The 17,725-nt window shown below is 40.7% G+C and overlaps 1 protein-coding gene and 1 long non-coding RNA gene across 5 annotated transcripts in view; one reads left to right on the forward strand and one right to left on the reverse strand.

The window, feature by feature from the left end:
* Positions 1-17,725, forward strand: part of AFF3 (ALF transcription elongation factor 3) — a 521,667-nt gene that overhangs the window by 491,389 nt on the left and 12,553 nt on the right. For all 4 annotated transcript variants that reach the window (XM_072844520.1, XM_072844518.1, XM_072844517.1 and 1 more), the window contains 3 exons: positions 1,586-1,707; positions 11,102-11,165; positions 13,659-13,795. In XM_072844520.1, coding sequence (XP_072700621.1) covers positions 1,586-1,707; positions 11,102-11,165; positions 13,659-13,795 — 323 coding nt within the window. The remainder of the gene's footprint in view (positions 1-1,585; positions 1,708-11,101; positions 11,166-13,658; positions 13,796-17,725) is intronic.
* The window catches only part of LOC140643102 (uncharacterized), a 44,610-nt gene that overhangs the window by 18,718 nt on the left and 8,167 nt on the right, over positions 1-17,725 (reverse strand). The window contains exons 2-3 of the long non-coding RNA XR_012039501.1: positions 7,346-7,541; positions 4,461-4,678 (exon numbers count right to left, since the gene is read on the reverse strand). This is a non-coding gene — a long non-coding RNA (uncharacterized lncRNA). The remainder of the gene's footprint in view (positions 1-4,460; positions 4,679-7,345; positions 7,542-17,725) is intronic.

Raw genomic sequence — 17,725 nt, forward strand, 5'->3', positions numbered from 1 at the left:
ATGTTCTAGAGGTAAAATAGTTGGTAGAAGGTCTGGCAAGAGCTGACATCTTGTCACATCAGGAAATTAATAACCCACTGATGCACCCTTATTTGGGAACAATTATCTTTAATTCTAGACTCACAGAATCTAGAAGACCCCACTAGAAAATCCTAGGGGATCCCTGGGTGGCTCAGCAGTTTAGTGCCTGCCTTCAGCCCAGGGCATGATCCTAGAGTCCCGGGATCGAGTCCCACGTCGGGCTCCCTGCATGGAGCCTGCTTCTCCCTCTGCCTGTGTCTCTGCCTCTGTGTGTATGTGTGTGTGTGTGTGTGTGTGTGTATGTGTCTCTCATGAATAAATAAATAAAATCTTAAAAAAAAAAAAAAGAAAAACCTGGAATAAAAAACTGCCGATTCAAATTAAAACACAAAACATTTCTTCACCTCCAGATCCTGATATAAAAGCAACCATGATGTCTAGAGAATTGTAAAATAATTACAGTCTTTATTCAGTCATTCTTTCACCAAACAGATGTTTATTGAGCAAGTACTTACCGTGTGCCAGGCACTGTCAAGCAATGGAGGTCTAGCGATGATCTAACAGATTCAGTCTGTGCCTGTGTGAAGCTCACAGTCTAGCTGAAGAGAATGACATAGACAGGAGACCACACACATCCATAATGACTGCCCTGAGTGCCAAAAAGGAAATGCAGAGTCCTAGGGGCTCTTAACAACAAAGAGGCTTGACCTGCACATAAAAATCATTCCATATTTAAAGAAGCATTTGTACACACTCAACACATTTTATTTACTTCAGAGGAATCTATTTGAATTTCATAACCAAAGACAATTGCTTTATGATTCGTGGGTCTAGCACACAATAGGTGCTCTATAAATATCTGAATCTGCAGGGAATAAGATTTTTTAATTTTTCACAGATCAATAGTGTTCCTTTTAAAAACATTTTAAATAATTTCTATTTATTCCCTTTGCCTTTTCCTATTCTTAACAGACAGCTAATGAGAATCAGTCCATTTGTGACCTGAATGACTTTTCTTTTGCAAGGGAGTATAACTCAGCAGTTCTGAAAGCTTGGTTTCTGGATCAGCATCACCTGGAACTTGCTAGAAATGTGATGTTCTCAGGCCGCACTCCACACCTACTAAATTCAACTCTGGAGGGGTGGGGGTCCAGCCATCTATGTGTTGACAGACCACCACCACCACTACCAACCCCGCAATGATTCTGATGCAGAATTCACCTTGGAGAGCCATAGGTCTGACCAACTGGGAAAAAGTAGGAGCTTGAGTCCTAGGCCCGAGGCGTCACCCACAATAGCTATTTGAACTTGGGCAAGTTACTTAAACTCAGCTAACCTCAGTTTCTGGACCCATGATAGTGGGCAACTGAGAACTTCCCTTTCAATACTGTTATAAGAATGACATTTGACAACACGTGTAAAAGCCCTCAGCACAAGAACTGGAACGCATGTATTTCCTTGTTCATTATGTAGACAAAAGAAATCATCAGTCCTAACAGAACAATGGGTTGCTCTTTCAGCCAGGTGGCCAGTTTTTAAAAGAGTGGTATGTTATTTTGTTTAGAAAGCTGCTCACAACAATTCCGAAAACGTTCTCCACAAGCCACGGCCACAAACAGAGCCATGGTCTCCAGGTTCCAACGGCCACAGGGATTGCAAGAGGCAGAAACTTGTCTTCGATGATATGTGAGTGTGGACTCTTTGTTGATATGGTGAGGGGCATGGTAAAACAGAAACTCCTTGGGTAGAAGGTTTTTATATGCATGACTTGGTTAGGGTAAGTGTTGCCTTCTCAAAGGGAACTGGAGCTTAACTTTGAATGCACCCCTGAGTCCTAGTGGGCTTTTTGAATGGCTACAACAGCCAGAGCTACTGGGGTTGTGTCCAGGATGTCAGGAAGCTAAGGCAAGTGGCATCTGTGAGTCTTAACATTTCTGAGCACCTGCATTTTGGACTGTTGGCAGTTGTATGCAACCAGAAAGAGAAACATTGTTGGTTTTGTAAATTATTACATGCAAAGGATAATAGCGACTCACTCCTGGCTTGTTTTCTTCTAAAATGCTATATTCTTTATAATAGTATAAACAGTACTTATACAGGAAAAAAATATCCTATCATCCTTCTAGGAGAAGTGATAAAATGATACTGAAAATTACTTAGGCTCTTAGGGGGAAAAAAAATAAATGTCAAGGACAAGCCTAGAAGACAGAAAATATGGTTTCAAGAGTTTGGCTTGAATCCTGTTTTCAAGCATCCAGTGCATGGGGTGAAACAGTGCCCAGCACGGAGCCTCCTGTCCTCCACTCGCTTATATGAGGGGACAGACTATAAATCACTAACCCCACCCAAAATTGGAAAAATAAAAGGTGCCAAATGTCTTCAAGTTCCAACTCCCTTATCAGGAAAAATGAATCATGACACCTCTCTTCCAGAGGCTCTCCTAAGACTCAGTTAGTTGAGATCTCATGAGGGAGACCATCTGTGCAGAAGTGATGACTATTCCATCCTCATCTTCTACCCATCCTCTTCTCCAGCCCTGACTTCACCCAGGGTATAGACGTGCTCTATTTATTCACCCCATAGACTTCTCTGAGAAATGAGAGGACTAAGTTGTAGTCCTTAATTTACACTGGGACTTCAGTGAGCTAATTAAGGGCACAGAATTTGGGAGTTGAAAGCCAAATCCACACTTTTGGTTTGTTCCACTTACTGAACATATTCCAAGATAATTGGATTTATGAAAGTTTAAGGGTGGCCCAAGAGGGCATATATTTTTCTCTTCTTCCCATGGCGGCTGCAGCTGCACTCAGCCCCATCACAATCTCCTCCTGGCCCTTACCACCTCCCCTCTCCTCGGTTTCTCCACTGCCCTAAGAATGCAGCAAGGGAAGTGGTCATTAATCCCCGGAGAGGGTGCATGTAGTGGGAGGACAGTCCCATACATATATATAATTAGGTTTGATAGTATAAATTGTTCATGTGAGCTCTAGCTCTAGCCATTTGTAAAAACCGGAGATTAGAACTGTGTCTGATGACAACATGGCAATTTACATTCAGAAGTCATAATCTAACAACATGATCAAACACAACGTGCATTAGACTCTGAGGTGCTTAACACATCCAACATTTCCAGCAGGTGTTGTTGTTAAGGGCATGGTATTTTAATATACATACAATGGTACCACATGTATTGATACAATGATATTAAGCATTGTATCAATGCTTAATATATAGAACATATAGAACATTTAAATGTAAGGAATTTTCCAATATATGGACCAAAAAGCTAAGTCAGAAACAGCAACAACTAAATGGCCGTACTTCGATCTGCAGTTTCTTGGACCATTTACAAGAGGAAATGTTTCTCAATCTGCCAGGGCTATTGCTAATATAATTTTTTCAGTATCTGTGTCAACAAAAAAGCTGTTATCATTCGTTCTTCCCATTAACAATATGTATAATTTTTCTGGCTGACAGCTACAATAAAACTGTTTCTCTTTTTACCATTATAGATATAATATAATAAAGAAGCACTCTTACATATACCTCATATGGAGAGATAGATGTCATGTTCCAATTGCCATGTGTCCCAATTGACTTGAAATCCATAACAGTAAAATAAACATGCAACTCAAACAGCCACTCAACCTGAACTAAGAAAGTCTTGGGAAGATCCTTGAAGCTTGAAAAGCCAAACCAGGCATTATTTCTTCCTTAAAACAATAAAAATCCATGTCCCTTAAGAGATCGCTAGGAGGAAAGCCACCTAAACTTATACAGAATGTCTCCCAGGTCCAGTTGGTATGTGCTGGCACACTGGCTGAGCTAGGATATGCAATTAATTAATCCTCAGTTATTAATGCAGGGGCTGGGGAGGCACATGAGTGGCTTCCCCAGGAAGGTGCCTGGGGACCACAAAACTTCAGTCTCCTCCTGTTCCGCTCTGCTCTGCACCAACCTCCCCACCAGCAGCCTCTGTTGACAGACAAGGACCTGGCTCCTGTCACTTTCCTTGACTTCTCACTTGTCAACAAGCTGTGAAACAACCAGAGAGGGCACCAGTAGAAAAGAAAGAAAGTGATAGAAAAATAGCCCAGGAGTAATTTAGAGTTGATGGAAATCCAGTTACAGTGATCCAAAAAGGAACAGATGCCACCCTGCCATTTAATTTTTAAAGCCGCATCATGTAGCTTTTAGGAAAAAAGTAAACTCATCCTTTTGTATATAAATACTGGTTAATGGTTGAATAAACATGCAATTCAGACAACAGCTGAATTCAGTGGGCGCTTAATAACAAGTGCTGAATGAACACAGCTGAATTAGAATAACATTCCCAGGAGAGTAATGCCTGCAATTTATTCCCCCACGAATATAAGGAATCTCCATGCAGGTAGATTTAAATTCATGGACTTCTAAGCCCCTTTTCCTATGTTACTTACCAATTAAACAGGCACCAGTTTGTGTCTTCAGGATGCAGATGGGACTGAACGAAATAACACTTATTTATAAAAACGTGATCCAGGTCAACTTGTTCTGCAGAATTTGCAGGCTCAGATTGGCAGCAGTGTGACTGCACCTCCTCCCCGACATTTAGCCATGCTCGACATTCACTACTTGACAGCCACGGTTTTAAGGTGACACTGGTGTGATTGCCAAACTTTTGTTAAAAAAAAAAAATCTGTAAGAATTTATGTCAATGAGTGACAGCACTTGATTCAACTCAAAGTCTAGAAACTGATCTTATTAGTGCGAAGCCACGAGCTGTAAATTACTTTGTGTCATAATTAGTGACAGGGGAGTTCTTGGCCTGGGAAAATTGAGAGAGAACAACTGTGTCATGAAGGCCTCAGTACAGAAGTCCTGAGCCGAGCTAAGTGGTGAAATGCTTGGCTGAGAAATCAAGTCTCCTTTCCCACCAGCCATATTGCTGGTTTGGGAAGCCAGCGAATCCTGAGTGCCAGAAATGCCTGCTGCTCCCAGAAGGATGCACTGTCTCCTGCCCATATTTCACAAGGAAGAGTTGGTCACGATCATCACATTCAGCAAAACCACCAAACGTTCCATCTGTCCCCGTGGCACTAGTAACCAGAGCCCAGCTACTTTAAACCTCCCAACATTGAGAAGACTCCCTCAGGGCACCTGAGTGGCTCAATGTTGAGCATCTGCCTCCAGCTCAGGGTGTGATCCTGGGGTCCTGGGATCCAGTCCCACATCAGGCATCCTGTGGGGAGCCTGCTTCTCCCTCTGCGTATGTCTCTGCCTCTCTCTCCATGTCTCTCATGAATACATAAATAAAATCTTTATTAAAAAAAAAAAAAAAGACTCCCTCAGCTACACGGCGCTGAAGGCCATGGTGTGTGTAATGTGGCTGGCCGGGAAGGAAGGATTTGGCATTTGTGATGTAATTATGCTCCACAATGCTAAAAGCAATTTAGCTCCACATAGCTAAAAGGATTTAATCTTATAGAGGACGGGAAGAGTCTAGTACGTTAAAGGTCAGATCTCTTGTGTTGATTTAGTCAAAGGACACCAACTGAAATCCTCGAGTAGGTGATAGTACATGGCACAAGGTGCTCCCACGGAGAGCGTGCTGTGGCCATTGGTTTTTCTCCTGAGGGTCTCACTTTCCCCACCTTTCCTGGTAAACCATAAGCACTTATGTTCTTTACATAGGATTTTCCCTTTTAAGAGATCCCAGTCCCTCAGCCAAGTTATTTTGTTCTAACTGAAACAGAGAGACAGACAGACAGACTAGGCTTGAGGCCATTGGGAGTCGTGGAAGACAAGGTCTTTCAGACCTCCCTAGTGGAAATCTTACTTTTCTGATCATTTGTAAAATGCTTTATTTGAAATATCACACCCAGAGAAGAACAACAATCAAACTGCTGAGTTTCTATTTCAACAGAAAATTGCTTGTGACTGAATGACAAAAACCTGCCACACTTAGCCTGTGTGTCCTAGAAAACACACTGTTCTCTGTCACAACCAGGAGAGAAGCAGTTGCACACAAGGGCCCATGGCCTGTACGAGACACGATGAGTGGTCACTTGTGATTCTGAGAAGCCAGGTTCTTGAGATTCTGGGGTCCCCGCCAGCATCAAGCTAATGGAAACAAAAACAGCTGCTTAAATGCAGTCTGCCTACCTCCTTCAAGAAGCAGTCATAAGGCCAACACCAGCACACCAGCAACCCTGACTCTGAAGTGGATTAAAAAGAATTACAGGTTCTCCCGCTGTCCGAGGGTAGAGCGTTCCTATGAAACCATCTGTAAGTCAAAATTGTGTAAAGCGAAGAGCATCCCGGCTTTCCAACATATCGCTTTGCACTACTCCATTTTTAAGAAAGACCTCCATCGGCACAGTAAGGCTTTTTTCAGAAGAGTGAAAATCCTCTCCAGGTTAGCAAAAAACATTCTAGGTCTTTCGTAAAAGCAAAGTGGCATACCTCAAACTTTCAGAAAGCAGGGGGATGCCTGTATTTAACTCATCATGCTTCCTTCTTTGTGAAGAGAGTACCTCAAAGCTGAGGGACACAGTAACACCCATGGGGCTTATCAGATGACAAGCTGACAGGATATGGGATGATGAGTTCATTTGGTATGCAGTTGCCTACTTGTCTGATTTGGACTTCAACTTCCCTAAGAAAATTATCCAGATTTCTGCTGTGCCAAGGAACCTGTTTGTTCAAACACATTGAGCTCCCATCCCTGCCAGTTTTCACAAAACAGGCGGCTCTGCTGGGGAAGGGGCGGGGGGGGGGGGGGGGGCGCACATTTCACTGAGGTAGGAATTACAGAAAGAAGGTTGCCAGCCTCTCCATGGGAGACCATTCAACTCGATCCCAGCCACGGAGCAGAACAAAAAGCAAGGTTGCTTTAATACTCCTCTGCCAGAAGAAATATCGGGGTAGCTCAAACCCTGTGGCTGCTCAGAACTAAGGCTGCGTGTTTAGGTGGGGCAGTGGGAGGGTGAGGAGAAGAAAGAAAACATTCTATTTGGATCAAGTGTTCAGATGTTTTTTCTTTGCTGTTGTTACAGAGAGCTCTTACAACAAAGCTACACATGGCTAAGCCTTGGCTTTTAAAAAGATCACTCAAGAGCCCCATTTCCGAAGCACCCAAGATACAGTTACATGTATGATGTTTAATTGAACTTGTATTAGGTTTATTCATATATCGTTATAAAATTACCATCACTGTGAAAAAACAATATGAGGAATGTTATTATCTAAATGAAAAATGAAGACCTTAGGCTTTTCATGTAAAAAAAAAAATTAGATCACAAATCTGTTTGAACACCAAAATAATTAGATTTTATTGTAGTACCTTGGCCAAGTCATAGTGTGTAACAGCCACAGTAGCGACAACAGTTCTGCATTCCTCCTGACTTGTACATTGCTGTCAGAGTGATGCCTTCATGATAGCATGCATCCACTGTGCTGCTGGCTAGTCTTCAGTGGCGTCCAGTTGGCCCCATTGCCTCAATGATGTTCTGATCTAGGAGCGTGGCACTAGAAATCACCTGAAAGGAGAAAATGAGCCAATCATCAGGCAATCTGCAGTGACTCAGTATAGTGAGCCCTCCATTACATGCGAATATGAGAATTCTAACTAATGTGTTTGTAAATGGCCTCCGGATGGTACATTTTTTCCTATCATCTCAGGTTAGTGTCAGCTGCTATGATACAGTCAGAAAATTAGATGTGTTACTTACCCTCGTACAGTATTGTGAGAGTTTGTAACTCAACCTCCATATCAAATTTTAAAAATACATTTACATGCTGTAGATGAAAACAATGTTGAGGGTGTTATACTATAAGCTGGCAAATTGAATTTAAACCAAAAAATTAAAAATTAAAAATATTAATCAGAAATTAAATAAAAATTGTTTAAAAAGAAAACAATGTTGATCAAGAAACATATATGAGGAATTAGACACTGCCATCCCTAAAGGTAACTTAGAAGGCTAGTTAAAACTCAGATGCCATAGCTGATTGCCAGGAGAATCCTTTCATGAAAATGAATGCATTTGAAATGATGATCTGTTAGTGACAAGGTCTACAGAACCGGGCAAGAAAAAATTGACCAAACTCATATACTAGAGTGTGGAGTGGATAATGATGTGGAGAATTTCAAGTTGCCATGGAGACGTTCTCTGGCTTATTGGCTGTGATGCTGCACCCCATCCGAAGCCACCACTCTCTTCTAAGCTCAAAATGAATTCAGTGCTATTCCAGGGGGGTTCATGTACCTTCTACCATGTGCCTAAAACCATAGGGTGGGGATGATCAAAGATGTCCATGGCATATTCCCTGCTGAAAATGTACCAGCTACAGAGCTGTCCACGTGCAAGGATGGTAGCCCTAGAGCTCAGAAGATAATTAAATGCCTAGAAGTATAGTGTAAAGATGAAGGTGCATCGAGGAAGGACAGGGGTAAGTGTGGACCAGAGTTCACAAGCAAGGCCCCACAGCATAAGAATTTGAGGGAGAGGTAACATTTGACTCATAGAAGGCATACACTGTATGTGCAGTCAGTGAGCAGGGTGTTCCAGGTGAGAGGAAAGGGAGGAGCAGAGAGGTTCTAAGACAGAGATGGCATGTGAACAACACAGTGAGGAAGCCACCCCAGGCTGTGGTTCAGAGCCTTGGTGACTAACTGATACCATTAAGGAGGCTAGGCAAGATCACTGGGGGCCTGAACTGAGATTTGATCCTGTGGGATCTGGAGATTGATTTTAGGCCTGTAAGTAAGATGGTGACATAATGAAAGCCATGTTTTACGAACACTGGTCAAGGGTTAAAGCTCAGGACAGGTTGGAGCAAAGCAAAACGAGAAGCCAAGAAAGGTGATGAAAGCCTAGGTTTGGGTAGTGGATGTGCTAACCAAGAAAAGAAAGGATGTTTACAAGGAGGATGCACTCACAGCATCTGATAACAGGGAAGAGGAATGGATGAAGATACTGGAACTCCTCTCCTGAGCAGATAGGCTCTGGGAACTCCTCTGAAGCTCAGGAGTCAGGTCTGGGTCTGGACTAGAGGTAGAATCTGGTATTCTATGCTGGGACATTCAGCAAAAAGATGAACAAAAAATAATCTAAAGGATTTTTAGGGCAATGAAACTCTGCTCTATGATACTATAATGGTAGATAAATGTCAATATACATTTGTTAAGCCTTACAGAATATACAACACCAGAAGTGAACCCTAATGTAACTCTGGATTTGGGGTGATAATGATGTGTCAGTGTAGGTTCATCAGTTGTAACAAATGTGCCACTCTGGTGAGGGATGTTAAGGTATATAAGAGAGGCTGGGGAGAGAGGAGCAGGAGGTATATGACAACTCTCTAAACTCTCTATACTTGCCATTCAATTTTGTTGTGAACCTAAGACTGCTCTGAAAAATAAAATCCATTAAAAAACAAAGACAGTAACAATAAAAATGTAAACCGTCAGACTTGGAATCCAAGACCAATATCCAAAAGGTGTTCAAAGGTCAATGTGTGGACAAAGAAGGGAATACCATATGCAAAGGCACCCAAAACCCATTTAAATGGAAGATGTGTGAACATCTAGGAAATGACCTAGAGGAAGCAAAGCCAGTAGGAGCAAGGCCTTCCTCTAAAGGAAACCTCAGGTCCCACCTGCCACAAAGACCTACCGAGATGAATGGAAGGCTTCAGGCCAGAGTGGCAGTAAGAATGATAGAGGGATGATGAACCAAAGATGGGGAGTTTAATTTTACGCATTAAGGAAATTCTGCAGCTATGTTCCTTATCTCCTTGTTGGAAAAGTAAAATATTCTCAGCACATTACCACAGGAATACAATATTTTACGGGGAAATTCAAAGACAGAAAACCAAGGTCTTTTTCTTGCCTCCATGATTTATACTCGAAACTAATTATTTGTTATGCTGCTGGTTTGTTTATTTGCTTGATTGATTAAAACCATTAAAATGAGGATAGAAGTTTGGGATTGCAATGTCATTATCATGGTACACATGGTTTTTCCAAGCATTTTGACCTCTTTGGATAAAAGGATGCTCTGACCCCTAATATTGAAGTAAGGAAAAAGACCCATTAGAATCTGAAAGAAGAGAGTTCAGAATAAGCATGTAACAATAGGTGAGTCAGTCCGTGATTAACATCACTTCTTACATCTTAACTCATTGGAGGAGTCCTGGCTTATATTGGATATTCATGAATAGATCAAGTTTATTGATTACATAAAGACCCATAATATAAAAAGCTTGGGCTAATGATATCTACGGTATGTAGATTTTTAAAAATCTATCAGACTAAGCATTTAAAGGTACTGTCTGCTGAGTAGCTTTGCGTAACGTGGGGTCATTACACACACTCAGATTGGTCTCTGTATGAATTACTTTCATCTCCCAGCAGAGTTAGTGCTGGCAGGGGCTATTGTTTCAATAATGCACATGTCTGCTGTTAATGTTTACCAGCCAGCTAATCAGAACTCTGGAGAATACATGCTACTTTGAATTGTTACAAGGTAGACATCACTTTACAATTAACTTCATTATAATTGGAATATAATGATACAGTATTACCTCTTTTCATGTTTCACTGTGAAGCCTTAAAATAATTATATATAGATAGATACAACTGTAGGTGCCATTTATGCATATAAACGACATGTACTTTCCTAAGAATACATAAGTGTACTCACCCATACATATCTATACAGTTATTATGAGGTATATTTATGATCTTTACAGTAAAAAGGAATTATTGTATACAAATTTCATGTAAAATAAGGTTTTTTTGTTTCCTCAGCCATGCAATAAGAAATCTAATTCACAAATTAACCACTGGGGAACCCAATTAAAATCATTGTAGATGTAGACTATCTGCAGATATTGAGTGTGTTTTGAATAGCTAATGTAAGAGAAAAGGAATTATGATATTTTACAGATAGGCAGTAATTTGGGAATGCAAAAATGCTTGATTCCCTATTAAACCAACTTTGAAAACTGTGATTCAAGTTTGAGCAAAAGGGAAGAATATTTTCCAAAGATCCTGCACTTACAGAATAATGACATTTAATATTCTCTCCTGTAGGCCACGCAGTGCAGATTATTTTATGCAAGAAGCTAAACGGATGAAGCATAAAGCAGATGCAATGGTAAGACCCTTTTCTTTCCAGATATGTTCCTCCAAATTATGTTTGTACTGCAGCTTCATCACTGGGGCAATATAGCTGGGGTAATTATAAAATCTATTACAAGGATGGCTGGGTCTGTTAAATGGAGAAATGTTTATATAATCAAGTGCTCATAGCCCAATAAATTATGACTTCAACCAATAATGTCTGACTGGGAGAAAGTGCCGGATAAATGAATATTTCAATTTAGTTCTAAGGTCTGAATAGTAACTAGAGGCAATGGAGTCAGTGGGTGGTAGTATTTTGTTCCTTTAAAAAAAAAAATCTAGGTTTGCATTTTTCTTTCTTGTTAGCCTGGCCAACCCTTGGCTTGGTCCCAGGATCAAGTCCTTTTTCAAAAAGACTCATGTTCTGCCTGTGTATCTGCCAAAATTAATACTTCCTCTGAAACTGTACAACACAGAAACTATTATGCAGCTCATAAGACCCAAAAGTCACCATGATTTGATGTTTTGAAAAATAATAATAATAACTTTTCTTACTTGGAAAATCTCCTGTTTTGGAAAGCTTGACTCTTCCAAGCAAGAAGTAGAAAACTTCTGGTTTTTTCTAAAGGAGATAACATGATTGTTCCATCTTAAGATCTCATCCAAAGAGACTCTTCCTACCTAGTAATTCCTGTTCTGTCCCTCTCCAGCATTCCTGAGCTGAGGGTGCCAGAGATGAATAAGGCATTTCAAATGACCTTCAGGGTAGTATTCTAGGGCTGAAGGTACTCAGATCATAGCATACCTCTCTCCCAGTGCTACCAGTGTTGCCCATCAGACATTTATTTGTATGAATATCTCTGCCTCGGTACACCAGTGTGCAGGGGGAAATAAACAGAGTTATCAGAAAATAGACAAGGGAAATGGAAGGTATGGTTCTTGTCCTTACCACCCCACAGTCTGATGGAAAGCTCTGGTCACCCAAAAAAGCTGATGCCATAGTCACTATTGGAAAAGAACACCATATTTTAAAGCAGAATGAAAATTTCTGCCTGGATCATCCAAGGCTTTCCAAGGATTGTTCCTTCGGTGTCAGGTTACCAGAAGCTGACCTTTCCTATCAACATGCTGCGGCAGCCAGGCTGGTGCTTTCCTGGTCTCTGAGCACACATCACTCGTGCCAGCCAGTGGGCCTGTGCCCCAGTGGGCCTGTGCCGCAGCAGAGCCTCGCGCACACACACAGCTACTCACACCTTCAGCTTCCTCCCCAAATCCAGCCAAATTATACCATTCCTTCCCATTCTCATTTTCAGGTCTCCCTGAGGCCTCCCCAGCCAATCTGCAGCCCCATGACTTACTCCCTTCCTACCATCTCTTAGCATTGGACTCTTGGCTTTGTATTCTGTTAATCACAGACTGCCTTGCACTTTGAACTATCTTGTGGGTGCACGTTTTCTCTCTCCAGGTGCATTCTGTGTTCCTGGAAGGAGTTTTATGTCTCAAATGCGTACTGCACAGAACTAGGTGCTATAGAAAATACTTCTTGAATGAAGTGACCTCCTTGGTCTGAAAGCGCTGTCAAGAAGTATCTCTCTATAGCCTATTAGGGTTATAAACTGTTTAAAAACTTGATTTACTAGGACACCTGGGTGGCTCAGTCAGTTAAGTGTCTGCCTTTGGCTCAGGTCATGATCTCAGGTCCTGGGATTGAGCCCTGCATTGGGCTCCCTGCTCAGTGGGGAGCCTACTTCTTCCTCTCCCTCTGCCACTCCTCCTGCTTGTGCTCTCTTTCTCTATCTCTGTCAAATAAACAAATAAAATCTTTTTTAAAAATTTTAAAACTTGATTTGCCAAAGAGAGAGAGTTTTGCTCTACATTGACGTTTTCTAAGGTATCCATTATGAATGAAAATTGTTTTCAGAGGCAGGACCTAGATCAGTAGTCTTTGTGTAATTCTCTTTTGGTTGATGAATGAATATGTGAAAACCGGGAAGATGATACGATCCAAATTTAGAATATGTAATTATCACAGAGAGTAACAATATATGGTTGCCTTGATGTGTGAGTTCAGATTTATGAGAGTCTAAAAATATGAAGCCAATTCTCAGTTATCCTCACTGACATGGGGGGAAATTAACATAAATTTAGACAACTTGAGATAATCCTCCCAAATCATTTTTTATTTAGCATAGCATGGAGGAAAAAGGAGGGAAGCTGCCAAGCAATTAGGGGTTAGAAAGAAAAAGAAATTAGAGCAACCATGTAGTTCTGACCAATTCTGATTGGCAGCTATTGTATGGCTTTGGTACATTTCTGTATGTAACTATTCACTCACTTACTCTGAACCAGTAGCAATTTGCGAAAATAACTAGAGAAGGAAGCATCCTGTTTCTTTCTTCTCTCAGCTCCAGTCACAGGATTTGGGGACTCAAATGTCGGGTTTCTCAAATAAAGCATATAAACTATGTAACAATGCCATTTAAAGAACTATACTTAAGAAAGACACTGTATTAACTCTGTTGATCAGGTGGAAAAGTTTGGAAAGGCTTTGAACTATGCTGAAGCAGCTTTGTCATTTATTGAGTGTGGAAATGCAATGGAACAAGGCCCAATGGAATCCAAATCTCCTTATACAATGTATTCGGAAACAGTAGAGCTCATCAGGTAAGCACTGTGTCTTGTTGGGGAAGTGGAGGGGATGAGGGATGTATGTCAGCTACCAAGAACTCCTGTTCATTCCCACAAGGAAGAATGTAAGATTTTGCAAGGTACTTTCACATACCCTGCCTCCTTTGCTCTCTTTGTGACTGAGCAGGAGAGCTCCTCTCACCCCTGATTGCTGGAGAAAGGAAGCTGAGTCCAAGTGAAATGTGACATGCCTACATCACCCAGCTGGGAAGTGGCAGATTTTGAACTAATTTCACCTTTATGCTGTTTTTTTAAAAATATGATTCAGTTTAGTATAATAAAAATCCTAACTCCATCAGTAAATGATTCAGGAGTATTTGATGAGAGGAAAGAACATTCGGGAGGATTTTAGGAAAGGAAATTCTCTCCTATGAGATGCTGTCTCAACAGGTACTGATGTTTTATTCTTAGACCTGACTGGGAGCACCATCCCCCACCTGGGTTGAGACATGTAATGTGAGTAGAAGTAGAGTTTCTGACATGCCCACATCAAGGAGTTGGATGGGAGACTCTTGTCTTCCATCACGGAGACCCAGAAAGGCACATCTTTAATGTCTTTTTAATGAACCATTAAGGGAATCTCATCCATGAACCATACTAAGAACCTTGTCATATAGTTTATGTCTCTAGTTAGTTCAACTGCTTGAGATAATATATAATACCCATATGTAAAATTATTCTTCCCCAAAACTAACTTTAAGAGACTTTCCTAATTCTGGAATTCTTTGCAACCTAAGATTAAATGCTTTAGCATGCCCCATCATACCAGATGGAAGATTTCTAGTCATCTTCGGTTATAACCTTTTTGATCTTTATTGGCCCAAAGATACAATGAGGTATTTTATACCACTCTCCTTCAGTAAGTAATTTCTAGCCTTTGAAACTGTCACCCCAGCATCAGAGAATACATCATCTTTAAAAAGTACCTCTTAAGAATGTTTTGAAAGTCAACACTGCCCAGTCATTTTTCTTATTAAAATATCCCTACTATATCAGTGTATTATTGGATCCCTTCATACTGTTTTCTTACATCGTATGCTATTTTTGTCAGCGAACAAAAGAAATCACCATAGTAAAATACTTAAAATTACTCTAAGAGATCCTAGATTCCCCCATTCCTTCCTCAGAGTAAGGCACAGACTGAGGGACCCACAGACGGGTAAGAAAATGGTGACCCTCGATAGGCACACAAAAGAAGTGATGTGTCCTAGCATTCCCCAACACAGAGAAGTTGAGGGGAGGGGTTCTGATTTGTTTATTGATGTATCCTTAATCCCTAGGATAGTTCCTGGAACATGATACGTGCTCAATAAATATTTGAATGAACAAATAAGTCAGAGGTCTTATGGCAAACTGGAGTGGGCCTGGCCCCCTTTAAGGCATTCAAATTTTAAAAGACAAATAAGCAAACAACAATGAAAGCCTGATGCCAGTCAAATACACCTGGAGATGCTGATGTGCTACACCTGCTCTGCACCAGAGTTAGGACTCAAATGTATTCACTAATGCAAGTATCATTGCATGATGGAGAACACAATCTATCTTCTAGATAATTCAGACTGAATAGAATCCCTTAAACTACTAAGAAAACTAAGACAAAAGAAATTATTTTTATCTGAATTAGAAAATAGCATTAATTCACCACGTAAATCTAGGCATGTTGCCTGCCAGACTTAAGACTCTCCTCCCCCACTGAGAGACAATGGGGGCTGAGAGCACTGGCAAGGGGGATCTCACCATGACTGTCCAGCTCAGGATGCCCTCTTTGTCACCATAGGCAGGAGAATTCCTTTCTCCTCAAAGGATACCAAGCATCACAAATCAAAATGGTACCACAAGCACTCTAAAAATTAAATTGTAATTGGAACTACAACCCAGAAGTAGGCCAGGACTTGCCTGCTAAATCTGAACAAGGCAGCTTCCTTTTAAAATAAAAGATTTAGATAGGACCCAGAGTCTCCTAACATAATAGCCAAATATTCAAGTTACAGTAGAAACTCACTTATCATACCAAGAAACAAGAAATCACAACTGAATAAGAAAATGGCAGTAAGAAATGAGAAAAGACAACCATTTGACACCAATCGCCAAGACGAATCAAAGGTTGGAATTATCTGATAGTATTTTAAAGCAGCCATCACAAAAATGCTTCAACAAATTGATAAATTCTCTTGAAAGAAACAAAAAATAAAAAATTTCAACAAAGAAATGTTATTTTTTTAAAGAATTGAATGTAAATTACAGAAATGAAAAATATAACAGTAACAAAAATCTCACTGGATAGGCTCAATAGCAGAGTGGAGATGTGTTAGTTCATAACACTGTGTCAGGAGCTTCCCAAATGTAATCTGAAACTGCTCCCTTGTAGATAAAGGGGGTAAGGAGACATGAGGGGAAAAGGGCAGACCACTCCATGTTCCTAGGTGGCAGGTTTAATAAGCAAAGAGAACTTACTTGGGTGACCACAAGGTGAATGGATCCACTCACACACACACCAAATCTTAAAGTTTACATAGGGGCTTTAACTGGGTTTAGCCAAGTCTACTAGGCAGATATTCTCAACACTGTATTTACTGTCTCAAGGCTCTGTCCTTGGAGTAGCCTCTGGGAGCAGAAGAGGCAAGTAGAACCCACATTTCTTTTTTTTTTTTTTTAAGATTTTTCATTTATTTACTCATGAGAGACACACACAGAGAGAGAGAGAGAGAGAGGCGGAGAGACACAGGCAGAGGGAGAAGCAGGCTCCATGCAGGGAGCCTGATGCGGGACTCAATCCCAGGTCTCCAGGATCAGGCTCTGGCTGAAGGTGGCACTAAACTGCTGAGCCACCTGGGCTGCCCAGAACCCACATTTCAAGAACAAGGAAGGTGAGGAGCCTCTGTTCACCCAGGTCCAGCTCACAGGTCAATTGGCAGTCACCGCTTTTTGAAGATCTTCTCCAACAGAATGACAGAGGATAGAATTAGTGAACTTGAGAACAGAAAATGGAATGTATCCAATCTGATTAACAAAGAGAAAATAAACTGAAAAAAAAAATGGGTGGAGCCCCACGAGTTTCAAACACACTGACAAAAGATCCAACGTGTGTATCATTGGAGTCTCAGGAGTGGAAGTGAATGGAATTAAAAGAATATTTGAAGAAGTAATGGCTGAAATTTGCCAAATTTGGCAAAAACATAAATATGCAGGTACAAGAAGCTGAGAAAAACCCAAGTAGAATAAACCCAAAGAAATGCATGACAAGACACATCAGCACTATGTTTCTGAAAACTAAAAACAAACAAACATGAATCCTGAAGACAGCTGGAGAGAAATGATGCATTACTTATAAAGGAGCACCAATTCATATGACAGCAGACTTCTCATCTGAAACCATGGAGGATGGAAGAGAGTGGCATGACATTTTTCAAGTGTTGAAAGAAAAACCCATCAAACTGAATTTTAGATTCAGTGAAACATCATTATACAGGAAAGAAAAGGAAATAAAAATATTCTCAGACTAAGAAAAACAAAGTTATTTGTTTTTAAACTATGAAGATTAGCTAGAAGAAGTTCCTCAAACTGAAAGGAGATGACAAATGAAGGAATCTTGGAGCATCAGAAAGGAAGGAAGAACAACGGAAGAACAGAGTACAAAAACATGCAATAAACTATCCTCCTCAAGAGTTTCATAAATCATACTCAATGATCAAAACAAGAATCATATCACCAGCTGATCATTGTCACCAGACAATGTTTTTGAAAAGTGAATAAAGTAAAGGGACTGAAAGGGAAATAAAGTCTCCATGCTTCACTCAAAGTGAAACGTGTTAACACCAGTGAATTATGGTAAGGCACATACATGTATATTGTAAATACTCAGAGCAACCACTAGAAAAACTATGCGTGGAGATATATTCAAAGACA

The sequence above is a fragment of the Canis lupus genome, chromosome 11, assembly GCF_048164855.1.
Source record: "Canis lupus baileyi chromosome 11, mCanLup2.hap1, whole genome shotgun sequence".
Taxonomy (NCBI): Eukaryota; Metazoa; Chordata; class Mammalia; order Carnivora; family Canidae; genus Canis; species Canis lupus.